The sequence below is a fragment of the Ruditapes philippinarum genome, unplaced genomic scaffold (assembly GCF_026571515.1).
Source record: "Ruditapes philippinarum isolate M1 unplaced genomic scaffold, ASM2657151v2 ctg247_1_1_1_1, whole genome shotgun sequence".
Lineage (NCBI taxonomy): Eukaryota > Metazoa > Mollusca > Bivalvia > Venerida > Veneridae > Ruditapes > Ruditapes philippinarum.
The window spans coordinates 562,398-575,590 of record NW_026852169.1 but is presented as its reverse complement, the minus strand read 5'-3'; the positions used below and the strand labels follow the sequence as shown (position 1 = coordinate 575,590).

Below are 13,193 nucleotides of genomic sequence, written 5' to 3'. Positions count from 1 at the left end.
AGACAAAACTGGGATTAGTCTTGCAACATTTCACCTTTGAGAATATCTATTACCATTGAGATTATTAGTGGCAAATGTCACCAGTATGGCACGTTCAAGTCAGGCAAGTATGCACACCCTTGCAGTCTGAACAAACTCTGTACAGTTACATGCTTACTTCTTATATTTTGATACTGAAAACCTCCAAACTATGCATGAACTCTTCTTCATTAAATTAAATGTTTATTATACAACTTGAGCAGAGTTAGGATTAAACAGACATTTATACCTTTATAAGTGTAAGTTTGATGTTAGACTTTAGTCCAGTCATTTTGAGTGGATCTTTCACAACCTTGGCTTGAGCTAGTGATGATGGCCTACTAGTCTCTCCGGGTTTCAAACTTGGACGACCTTGACCTGGCCTGCCCCCTGGAGGTCCTCGTCCTTGTTTAACTGCACCTGTTAAATAAAAATGTTCTTTTTTATTTTAAATTTCATTTCAAAAAGCATTCAAATGTATGTGTATTTTAGTAAGTTCATACTGTGGCCAGTTATACTGAATTCCAGCCAGTGATTTGTAAGAAATAAACAAGAAAATATCTAAAGGAGAAACAGAATCTCTAAATGACAATCAATTTGTGAAATATGAGACAAAAAGAAAAACTACAGAACATATTCAGGCAACCAAGAACAAAAACATTTATGGGAATGACTATAAAATTATCGAAATAAATTTTCCATAAGATATACCCAATTATACAAATTACATTTAAGAAGTCTAATTGAAATCCATTTTCATTGTTTGAATTAAGAAATGAACACAGGGTGCATTATGCTCTTCAAATTTAAATTCAATAAACTATCAAACAAATATAGCAAATTTACTCACCAGGATTTGGCCTACCAGGTGGGGCTGGTTTCTGATTACCACGACTAGCACCGATGTTGCGATACAGATGGTCAGAGTCCGCGCTGCCACTAGAGCTTGTCGATGAGCTGCGACTACGGCTGCGACTGTAACTAGAGCGACTACTGTAACTTGATCTTGATGACGAAGAGGATGACCGACTTCTTGACCTACTTCTACTACTTGAACTACTTGTCTTACGTTTACGTGCTCTGAAAACAGGCAATATATTTCAAAATAATGATGTCACAAGCAAAACAAATTAACTTTTATTTTATGCTTTTAAAAGCAAAGTAAAATTTTGTCTTCTCCCTGCAATACCAAGGATTATAATAATGATTTTTTTTTAATATAAAATTCTTGAAAATTATATCAGCCACTTTGGTCATATATGTTCATTCAGGCTATATTCTCCCATTTATTCAGTCAGCAAATTGTATAACTAATAGTACATCTTTCATAAACTATGAACATCTTCGGTTCTTCTTTTTATGCATTTTCTAGAACTTCTTTTTCTGCATTTTCTTTCTTTTTATTGATGGTATTTAAGGCAGTATTTGAAAAGCAATTTATATTTTTCACCTTTTTTTCAGCTGCTTTAAACATAACAGGAAAGAACAAATGAATGAAATTTAGCATTCACAATCTTTTAACCCATTACTTCATATACACGCCTTTTAACGCCTTTTTCACCCCCCCCCTTTTTGTTGTCTCAAATGATGAAAACATGCCTTATTTAGGCCCCCAACACTTGTTTTTGTTTGAGAAATGTTGTTAAAAAAAGTGACCTCTTTTTCGGCACGGCCCCCCAACCAAAAGATACACCAGGGGGTTGCCAGAAGGGGGATGTGCCCCCTTCTGTTTGGGGGGTTTGAAGGGGGGCGAAGTCCCCCTCATCGCCAAGAAAAATTTTGGACTTGTGAGAGGCTGTAAATGACCCCAGATTGATCATAAGGTAACGTGTAACCAACGCTGAAAAGCATTTGACTCTATCTCAATCCATTGAGAAAGTGCAGCACTTTGAAATCAATTTTGATGGAAAAAATCAACGCAAAATAGTGATTTTTGGCAATTTTGAGATGTCCCCTCGTTGCCATGGTAACAGAAAATTTAAGCCTGAGCATGTTGTTGCAAGTGCAATGGTCCAGTCAACATTTGTGCCAAGTTTGATTAGTGTTGAAGCAGTTTTTTTAGTATTATAGCAATTTGAACTTGTAACGGGAGACTTTTCAATGAAAACAGCCATTTTTCACAAAATGCTCATGAAGTAATGGGTTAACTTAGCATAAACATCACCAAAAAACAGTAAATTGCTAGAATCAACTTACCCTGGGCCTGATGAAGGTTTCCCTTTATCTTTTGTCAGCGCTGACTGAGGTAAAGGCCTGAAATCAATGAAAATAAACTTGCAAATAGTCTTACCAATACTGATATCACTGTATTCAATTCTATAATGATCCAAGGGTGTCAAATTTGTTTGTTTGGTTTTACAGCGCACCAACACAGTATAGGTCATATGGCACCGAAACAGGAATGATGACAGCTTAGACAGGCTAAATGAAACACTGTTACAGAAAAATGTGTCTATAAGACACTGATGCCCCAACATTTCACTGTTATGTTAGTCTACGGTGGGAGGACAAATCCACATTCACCATCACTCTAAGTGGGGACATAAAAATTCCAAAACTTCATATAATGATATGGGTTGGAAAACATTTCGCAAAAATTGTCTCTGTTATTTAAAGCACATGAATATATGAAAACTGAATAAAATATAATACTTTCTAAAAATAATATTCAAACATTATTTTTAGAAGGTTTAGCAATGATTTTGTTAATATATATGAATATGCCATTATATACATGTGCTGTACTATGAGAAACAGAATTTCTAGAAAATGTACTTTACACAATTATTAAACAAATAATCTGAAATCTTTAAGAATGCCTAAGAAATCTAATCTTAATATAAATTTATGTGGATGCAAGTACAGAATTCAAATCAACAGTATTAAGTATACATTGCCTTTTAAAAAAATGTGTTTACTTATTCATACTTGAATATGAAAAGTCTTGAACTGTGATTAAATACTACATTCAAGGGCATTAAAAATCACTTGGTGACAAAAACAATAGGCTACAAGAAAATAAATTTAACAAACATTGTTCATGCATGCCAAAATATATTCCTTAGAAGAAAAGATGTGCATAAGTTCTGATGCCCTTCACTTGGCTAGCAAAAGTTTTCTTTTTCATATTATTTCTTATCCGTTTTCAAGTTTTTTTTTCTGAAAAAAAATCTGATTGTTTTGTAGTTGAAATATTTCAGTAAAATACCAGCTGGCAGTTTGGCAGTTACCTAACCTAAGTTTGGTAGATACCTTACTAGTGCTTGGCAATTACTAAACTAATTTTTGAAATTTATCTTACTAAACTTTGGTAGATACCTAACTAGTGTTTTGCAATAACTTAACTAGAGTTTGGTAGTTGTCATACTAGAGTTTAGCAGATACCTAACACAAGTTTGGCAGTTACCTAACTAGAGTTTGGCACATACCTAACTTAAGTTTGGCAGTTACCTAACTAGAGTTTGGCAGTTATCTAACAAAAGTTTAGCAAACACCTAACTTAAGTTTGGCCGTTACCTAACTAGAGTTTGGCATTTATCTAACTAGAGTTTGGCAGTTACCTAATTTAAGTTTGGCATTCATCTAACTAGTGTTTGGCAGTCACCTAACTTAAGTTTGGCAGTTACCTAACTTGTGTTTAGCTGTCTACATACTGGTATTCCTAGATTATGCACCAGTACTAATCATTTTTTTCCACAATTAACTGACAACATCTCCACAATTAACTGACAACATCTCCACAATTAACTGACAACATCTCCACAATTAACTGACATCTCCACAATTAACTGACAACATCTCCACAGTTAACTGACAACATCTCCACAATTAACTGACAACATCTCCACAATTAACTGACAACATCTCCACACAAATCTTCCATAAACAGCTTGTCACAGACAGAAAAAACATGCACTATGCCAGGTACTCTAACTTGTATATCAGTGGTCCATAAACTACTATGTCTACAAGTGAGTTTTTGTTAAGTCTATTAGCATAAACTGCTATGTAACAACTAAGTGTATGAATAATTTACCTGTCTCTAGTTTTAACTGCCATCTGGAATTTTCTGAAAACACATAAAGCAAGGGAAAGCATCAAGCATCCATTATTACATGGTATACACACAAAAACACAACAGTGCACAATTTATTATCAGGCATTTCTCCCTTGTTAAAAAACTTACCAGGATGAGTTCCAGATGCCAATTTCTTTGGTGTCTAAATTCATAATACATCTTTTTCTAGAAATTTTTACCCTCTCAGAAAAATATACCAAAAACATTTTCAAACCTGTGGGTCAAGAAGGCATATTTGGGGACGAAGTACAATGTATTTTGGAACGATGATAAATTAAGTCAACCATTCAGAAATTTATGCAATGAATATAACATAAAACTTTTGATACACTTTTTATCAATATAGTTCTAATATTTTTGAGATTCCTTATTACCCGTAGTAAAACTAGTTCCAATTCCATCAGATTTTGGGTACTCCCTATGATGTACATATATTCAAAATTTGCCATAAATTACACACAGAAAAGCATTCATGCAATGAAATAGAATAAAAGCATGAGATAGATCTGACTGCAATTCAACACAACAAAGGCACATATTGCCAATGCAAGAATGTAAAATACATTTTGAAGTTTGTTTTTTTTACCTACCTTTGGGGTTGGGATGGGGGAGGAGCTGATTTTTGTGGGGGTCTCTTTCCTCTACCAACATCAGCAATCTGTTGACCTAATGACCTGCTAGGGGGCTGTTTCCCAGACAGCTGCCGACTAGGAGGATGTCTTCCCTGCATTGGAGGGCCTCCACGTGCTCCTTTAGATGGAGAACTTGGAAGACCGCCAGGTCTCGGAGCTCCACCAGGACGCCTATCACCAGGTCTATCACCTGGTCTATCACCAGGTCTATCACCATGACCAGGTCTACCTCCACGTCCGTGAACCGTGACTGAACTTCTTGGTGGTGGTTCGCTGCAAAATCATAATATGATTCCTTTTAGACAAATTATATATTTATACAAAAGTAGTTTTAAAAACTACCTCAAATATGCCTGAATACAGATTTACATTTGTCATCACCAGTAATTCTCCACTGATTTTCTATGTAAATTATGAAGCAGACAAAATTGAACATATGTAAATATTAACAATTCTGTAGTAAAGGAAAAGGTTTGTACATATAAAATATCTTCAATCATTGAAAAAATAAGAACTCCACTAGAAATCTATTCTAACCATGAACAATTTGCAAATAGTTATGAAACAGGAACAGTGTTTTAACTGCCAAAAAACACTGGTAAGGGACTATGTATATGTGGCAGTTTTTTTGTTTGTTTTTTCTCCCTCAGATGAAATTAATTAGCAAGGTTTTTTTAAGGCAACAATAATAACACATTATTTTTTTTGATATTTTCTGTTCTATTATGTTTTCTTTAATATTGCTAAAATAACATCTCATAAACACTAACGCCACAGGTTTTATCCATATCAGTAGATAAAATTTATATAAAAAAGAATCTGCGCTAATTGTGAGCTGTGTAATAAAATTATCCTAAGTAAGCAACTCATTCATATAGGTGCCAGAATGACATCATTTCGAACTGACATGTGTAGGGTTTGCAGGATGATAAATCCAGCATCGATGTAAACACAATACAATTCAGTCTGACTAGTCACTTTAAAATTGTTGAAAAATTGATAAAATAATTCTTGAAAGATTAGTTAAAGACATTTTCGGTAGTTTTTTGTGCGCATCGTTATGCCCATCCAAGAAAGATAATCACCAATAATTACTCTTCAAAAAGAAGGTCAAGTTTAATAGTACTCGGATAACTGTTAAATTTCGGCCACAAGCAAATAATCAGTAAATAATACAAAATAGATATTTCTAAATGTTCAGGAGGAAATCGATTCAAAAGAATAAGAGAACGTTTAGACAACATCAGATAAAGGATTTCTCCTAGCATTAGTATGACAGCATTGATGATGATTCTGCGCGCGTTACCCCACCCACTTGTGGTATAATGACGAAAGTGCGTTGCCACTTGATTACTGGCAGACAAGTGGACAAAGACGTTTAAAATGATATATTAAATAAACGTTGAATAAAAAACAAAATAATATCGATTTTCATTATTTTCTTTGTAAATTTCTGATTATTTGCTTACTGTTCGGGTATGTTAGTCCGTCGAAGAAATAATATGGCCTTAATTTATAACCTGTTCTAAAAACATATTTAGTATCATTACTTAATAAAACATCAAAAGAAATAGAAATTTATAATACAACTTGTTTTTGTTGTATATATGACAATGCATTTAGTATAACACTGATATTTCTTACGAAAGCTTGGTAATTTTGACAGTTGGCATATGCTGTAACCATGGAAACAGCCCGTTTACACAAAAAAACTAACATGTCAACATACATTTTTATTTCTATTTTTGAATCCACCATACAATTTTACTTGACTTATTAAAAATGTAGAAAATTCTATGAAAGAAATTTCTTGATAGCTTGAATTATTTACAAAATTCATGTTTATTTTTCTCATTTTTTGTTCAGTTTATAAAAAGCATGAAAAACTCATTTTTTACAGAATTTCAGATTATCGTTTGTTTTATACAGAACCCTTAGATAAAGCAAGTTTTGTTTGAAAATATATTTATTGTGTGTGTAATAAGCTGTTTTGTACATTTTTATAACACAGTTTGGCTATTTTGACAGTTTTGAGATTTACGGTTACCATGGAAACTACCATTTTCAGGGCCTTTTTCCCCTTCTTTGCTGTAGCCTGTATCAGGCTACTTCCCCAAGCCAAATTACTACCTTTTTTCCCCAAAAAACAGTCTAAATTTCCCCTTCTGGCAAATATTTCCCCTTTAACTTAAGAATAAAACTTGTAAAGAAACTTTCTTGTTTTAAAATAGATAATTGTTTTGTCCAATGAATGCTAATAATTCAATAACCCAATAGAGGGATACCTTGATTTAATACAATTGATGTTAACTCAGAGCCTCAGTCTGAGTTTGCAACTTTCTAAAAACAGCATGGGAAATCCCTGCTGCCTTATTTTTTAGTGCACATGTGATTTGTTACGACAATATGGCGACCGATACGATGTCACTAATGTAAACAATGTCACAGAACAAGAAGAAAATACGATTGAGTGACGTTTGTAATTGTTTATTAAAAATTGGATGAATTGATGACCTTGTGTCCGAGTAGCACAACATGCCCAACTGTCGGAAATAGCGAGCCTAGCACATCAGTGCCAGTAATACAGTGTAAACTGATAATAATGTACCCTCTGAATCAAACCAAGAACCCTCACATGACCAACATAAAATACTATAAATAGGAAATATGAGTTAATATAAAGGGTCAATAAATTGATCTGTAAAAAATGTTTTTTACTCCTGTTGGACAGAAAGCTTAGTACTACAGTAAACCTTAAATGTGATTGGAGGAAGATATGCAAATAAATTATGATATTCCCCCGAAATGTGTGGAAATCGCGCATTTTTTCCCCACAAAAAGGGCTAGGGCGCCTTCCCCAAAACTAGTGAAAAAGCCCTGATTTTTCAAAAAATCTAACACGCCAACATATATTTTTCTTTTAATTTTTGAATTTGTCATTAAATTTTACACAAAATACAACAAAATTTGAAAATCCTGTGAAACAAATTTTTCAATATCTTTAATTATTCGCAGAATTCATGTTTATTTTTCTCATTTTTTGTTCAGTTAAGGATCACGGAAAACTCGTTTTTTTTAAGAAATATGTTTAGATTATAGTTTGTTTCATACAGAATCATTGGATAAGGTTATCTTTGCATAAAACATTGCTTGTTGTGTGTATTAAGCTATCTTATACATTTTCTATTTGTTATAACACACTTTGGCTATATTAACAGTTTTTAGATATATGGTTACCATGGAAACTGCCATTTTACAAGAAATCCAACACGTCAACATATGTTTTTCTTTTTATTTTTGAATTCGCCATTAAATCTTACTTATCATGCAAAAAATTAAGAAAATTCTATGAAAGGATTAAATTTTCATAAAACTGTAGAAAATGTCTTTAAATATATTTTCTATTATTCCTTTGCAGCAGAACTTATCTCCGCTTGAAAAAATATCGTAAGTGATCTCTCTTATTTTATATTATTTAAATCAAATAATTATGGTCTGAGCCCTGTTTATCGGCTATTTAACACTGGTTTTGTTGTTTTGATGCAAAAAATAACCACTCCTCAAAACTGGTGAAAGAAGTTGATAAACACAGACGAGACCGATATCATTACTTAATTATACTTGTCACATTATCATATCTATAAATTTAATTATCTCTGATAAAAACAAAACCAAGAATTGAACAATCTGTCTAGCTACCTCACAGTCAAGTTGAAACCTAATTGGAATTATACTTAACAGACCAAATATTTACTATTAATCTAATAATTTGCCCAAATAAGGAAACCATGACTCTCCAAAATGTAACCTCTAAAGAATAATACACAATTGCTTACATATAAAACAAAAGAAATTTAATATCTTACTTTGGTTTCCCTTGAGCCGAGGGTCTTCGTACTGGCTGATTCCCTCCAGGGACAGGAGGTCGCCTCATTCCACCACGCCTAGGACCAGGTGACCGCGATCTACAATATATCAAAGGTATTTTGATTTTCCTGCCAGTTTGTTTTGTTTTACGGTGCACCAACACAGTTTAGGTCATATGGCGCCAAAACAGGATAGATGATTTTTCTGTCACCCTTGTCCATATTTAAATAAACTGACAACGATGTCTACTTTGCTACAGTGCTTAACTGTTACCCTAATAAACAAGTGATGACAAAGGCTGATCACTGGATGTCCATGCAGTCTGACCAGTCTCTATACTAGTGGCTGCCCATCTTCCATTTTTCATCTGAATATCGTCATAATTGATATGGACAGTTCCAAAAATGAAGTTGGGCAAGTTAAGAAATTTAAGGGTAAAATTGACAATCATGTTTTACTGTAGCTGCCAGCACAATAACCAACATTGCATTACTGCTTCAATTCAATATCCGGCTAATGACACAGTGGCTGGAGTTAAAGGATACAAGGTCATGTAACATTATACTGTCACTGCACAGGACAAATAAAATAATGAAACAATTTTCCATTCGAAATACACCCCAACCATCAAAAGGCCTAAAAGACCATGTTGAAAAAGTAATTGAAAGATAAAAAGTAAAGCAAAATACCTGCTGATAGAAGATCTACTACTGGAACGACTCGATATCGAGGAATATGATGATGATCGTGACCTTGACCTTGATGACCCTGAATAAGAACTGGAAAAACAAACATGTACATAATATTATGGCACCAGAATGAAGTTAATGATATTATTACTGTTATTTCATACAAACTTTTTTTCCCCTTAAAGTGTAAGGCTCAATTTAGAAGATGCAAAATCTAATCTCACCTTAGGTCTGGCTTCCAAGTATCTTGACCTACTTTTTTACATCAATACCATAAAATTGACATATATAACACATTATACACAGTATAACTTCAACAAAAATTTCTTTCACATAATTATTTTTTTTTACATAAACTTTTCACCTGTTTTCTAAAAGACCTAAATGAATCAAAATTCATCAATGTAAAGTAATTTTCTTTAGAATTATTATTTATAACATTTTATTTCTTGACAATAAATTTATACAATACTACCATACAAAACTAAGATCATGTAAAGTCCTTGACAAACAAGAGCTGTCGGTAGGACAGCAATGCTCGACTATTCTTAGTGCTTGATAGTAAAAAAAATGCTTGATACAGTTACCTCCTCCTGTTTACAGGTTGGGGTCATGATGGTGAACAAGTGTGCAAAGTTTCAAAGCCATATGTCAATGGACTTTGAAAATATTTGAACTATTACAAAAACTTTAACGTAAATTCTTAGTCGAAAAAGGGGCATAATTCTGTCAAAATGCTTGATAGAGTTACCTCCTACTGTTTACAGATTGGGGTCATGATGTTGAACAAGTGTGCAAAGTTTCAAAGCCATATGTAAATGACTTTGAAAATATTTGAACTATTACAAAAACTTTAACGTAAATTCTAAGTCGAAAAAGGGGCATAATTCTGTCAAAATGCTTGATAGAGTTACCTCCTCCTGTCTACAGGTTGGGGTCATGATGGTGAACAAGTGTGCAAAGTTTCAAAGCCATATGTCGATGGACTTTGAAAATATTTGAACTATTACAAAAACTTTAACGTAAATTCTAAGTCGAAAAAGGGGCATAATTCTGTCAAAATGCTTGATAGAGTTACCTCCTCCTGTCTACAGGTTGGGGTCATGATGGTGAACAAGTGTGCAAAGTTTCAAAGCCATATGTCAATGGTCTTTGAAAATATTTGAACTATTACAAAAACTTTAACGTAAATTCTAAGTCGAAAAAGGGGCATAATTCTGTCAAAATGCTTGATAGAGTTACCTCCTCCTGTCTACAGGTTGGGGTCATGATGGTGAACAAGTGTGCAAAGTTTCAAAGCCATATGTCAATGGACTTTGAAAATATTTGAACTATTACAAAAACTTTAACATAAGTGGTTACGCGGACGCCGACGCGGACGCCGACGCTCGGGTGACTGCAATAGCTCTACTTATTCTTATCGAATAGTCGAGCTAAAAAATAAACATTATAATCAAGTGTGATTGCAACATGTACGATGTAGATATATAATATTTTCAAACCATGATATAATTTGTTAAGATAGTTTGGTATACTATCAGAATGACACTATGGAAGGTGATATGGCACCTTTCCAGCTTTACTTGTGGAAAAAGACATCAGGTGCCCGTCTGAGCATTATTCAAGCATGAAAATGCACCTGAGTAGAACAATTAACCTTCAGTAAATTACCTGGATTATACAGGGTAGGGTCCTCATATGAAAGAAACAAAAGTTCTTAACAAGATTTCAACCCACAGCCGTGATGAAGGCAGCCACACAACCACTTGGCATCAGAGGCCCTATATATAGGTATAGATATACGGTCAAGGTCATGTCTATATATGTGGGGGGGGGGGAGCCAAGACACTGTAAAACTTTACCTTGAGGAATATGAGGAGTAACTATGGGAACGTCTTGAACGCCGACGACCTCGTGACCTACTTCTCTTCTTCGGAGATTTACCCCTAGAAAATGAAAGGTCAATAATTCTTATTTCATAATGCATACAATTACTAACACAATTCAATTTTTTCACTTTCATTATTCAAACAAGGGGAGGGGATCGTAATTTCACATTGTTTTATAATCTGTTCATATTTCAAATAACAAAAGTTGCAGATGTTATCATGATGTTAAACATTTATTTGAGACTTTGGAAAATTAACCAGTATATTATATTTCATATCATTCACTGTATTTTTCTAAACAAGTAAAAATTTGTAGGCCTTGTTTCTTGGGATATGGAATATATTGCACACAAATTTTTCATTTGCAATGTAATTAATTAATAAGTAACTATCAAAATTCCCTCTACCCCACACTTCTCTGTGATACATTTAATCTTATTCATTCAACACAAATATAATTATAAATATATGTTACTTTGCAGCATTTGCTCGTGTCCATGGATCATTCCAGTCATCTGCTCTTGGACGGCCTGGACCACCAGGTGGCCTCTGTTTCTGTGGTGGGGGAGTCATACGCTGTTCCCTCATCTTATCTCGTCGCATCATTTCCTGTGGTTCTCGCTGTGGCGGCGGCCTCATTTGTCTATAAATATAAAAGGGAAATAAGTTACAGACTCAAGACCTGGCAATATATTATTTGCATTATACCCAATTCCAAATTAAGAAATATGATAATACCCAATTTCATTTTATATAATTATGATGGTATTATGATTATTTTTATGCCCCAAGACAAGTACAAATTTATAAAACTAAAAGAAATTTTAATTTACTTCTGATCAATGTCTATAGAAAACGTAGCATTAAGAAGTGATGTAAAATCAGATTTATTTATTCGGACATTATCAAAAGTTATCAATTACCTCTGATGATGGTTTGGTGGTGGTGACATGCTGTATCGCCGTGGTGACGGTCTTAATGGCATTCTATCTCGGTTCTGAAATATACAAATACACAGTTAACTTCATAACATACTCTATCCACAAAATGTTGTTCAAATATCTTTTTAATATGTTGGCAATATTACATTAATTATTTAATATCAATTATCAAATGCATTTAACTTAACAGAAATTGTGTTATTCATCCAAATATGATTTGAAAAGACTTACTCATGCATATGACATGTTTTACGAAATTATCTTACCCAATTTTATACCTTAGAAATATGCTAATACGGTAGATCTCTTTTTTTTTACAAATACCAACAATACTACATGTACTTAGTTGTTATTGCATGACCAAGAAACAAAACAGAAATAGGAATTATGCAAAATAAATCCCATTTTTCATTATTATTTATTCCGCTGTGAATCAATATTGATGGTTTTTTTAAGGAACTTATACAATTTTGCTTGTATAAAGAAAACAGGTTCCCCTCAATGAATTTTTTCAGGCACAAATGACCACCTATGTCTCCCAAGCTAGCTGGATAGCTTCCACACATGAAAAGATTCCCTTATGGGATTCAAACCCACTGTACTGTAGTGAGGGTTTGAAGTCAACAACCTCTATATTGAACTTTCCTTACAGGAACTTAAAACCATTTTGCTTGTATAAAATTTACATACCCTCATTTGTTGATCAGGTTGGTATGGATACCGTGGCATCTGTTGCGGGTATGCTCCCTGTGGTGGACCGTACTGGTCCTGGGTCCAGTGAACCTCAAAATTCTCGTACTGACCAGACATCCAGCTTTGCTCCATCTGTTTCTGTTGTAACCTCATTGGTGTTTGGTCATAATATTCATCGTCACTCAATGGTCTGTAAGATAATTGATTACCATGATTTTATTTTCACTTGGATTTTAACTTTCAACCTCCTGAATTTTTGAACATATTTGCCCTTCTTTGAATTTGGAACAGTCATTTCGATATACAAAGCAAGGCAACAGTATAGAGCGTAGTCAGATTGCATAAATGTGCAAGATATATTGACTCTATAACAATAGCAAAGGGAA

General features: G+C 33.7%; 1 protein-coding gene across 4 annotated transcripts in view; it reads right to left on the bottom strand.

Annotated features, from left to right (window-relative positions):
• The window catches only part of LOC132751415 (zinc finger CCCH domain-containing protein 18-like), a 34,275-nt gene that overhangs the window by 2,354 nt on the left and 18,728 nt on the right, over window positions 1–13,193 (bottom strand). For 3 of the 4 annotated variants that reach the window (XM_060741577.1, XM_060741584.1, XM_060741569.1), the window contains exons 10-20: window positions 12,805–12,997; window positions 12,097–12,170; window positions 11,649–11,816; window positions 11,147–11,230; window positions 9,285–9,374; window positions 8,595–8,693; window positions 4,687–5,001; window positions 4,055–4,087; window positions 2,215–2,271; window positions 869–1,098; window positions 269–438 (exon numbers count right to left, since the gene is read on the bottom strand). In XM_060741577.1, the coding sequence (XP_060597560.1) occupies window positions 269–438; window positions 869–1,098; window positions 2,215–2,271; window positions 4,055–4,087; window positions 4,687–5,001; window positions 8,595–8,693; window positions 9,285–9,374; window positions 11,147–11,230; window positions 11,649–11,816; window positions 12,097–12,170; window positions 12,805–12,997 (1,513 nt within the window). The remainder of the gene's footprint in view (window positions 1–268; window positions 439–868; window positions 1,099–2,214; window positions 2,272–4,054; window positions 4,088–4,686; window positions 5,002–8,594; window positions 8,694–9,284; window positions 9,375–11,146; window positions 11,231–11,648; window positions 11,817–12,096; window positions 12,171–12,804; window positions 12,998–13,193) is intronic. The other variant, XM_060741590.1, reaches the window with a different exon arrangement.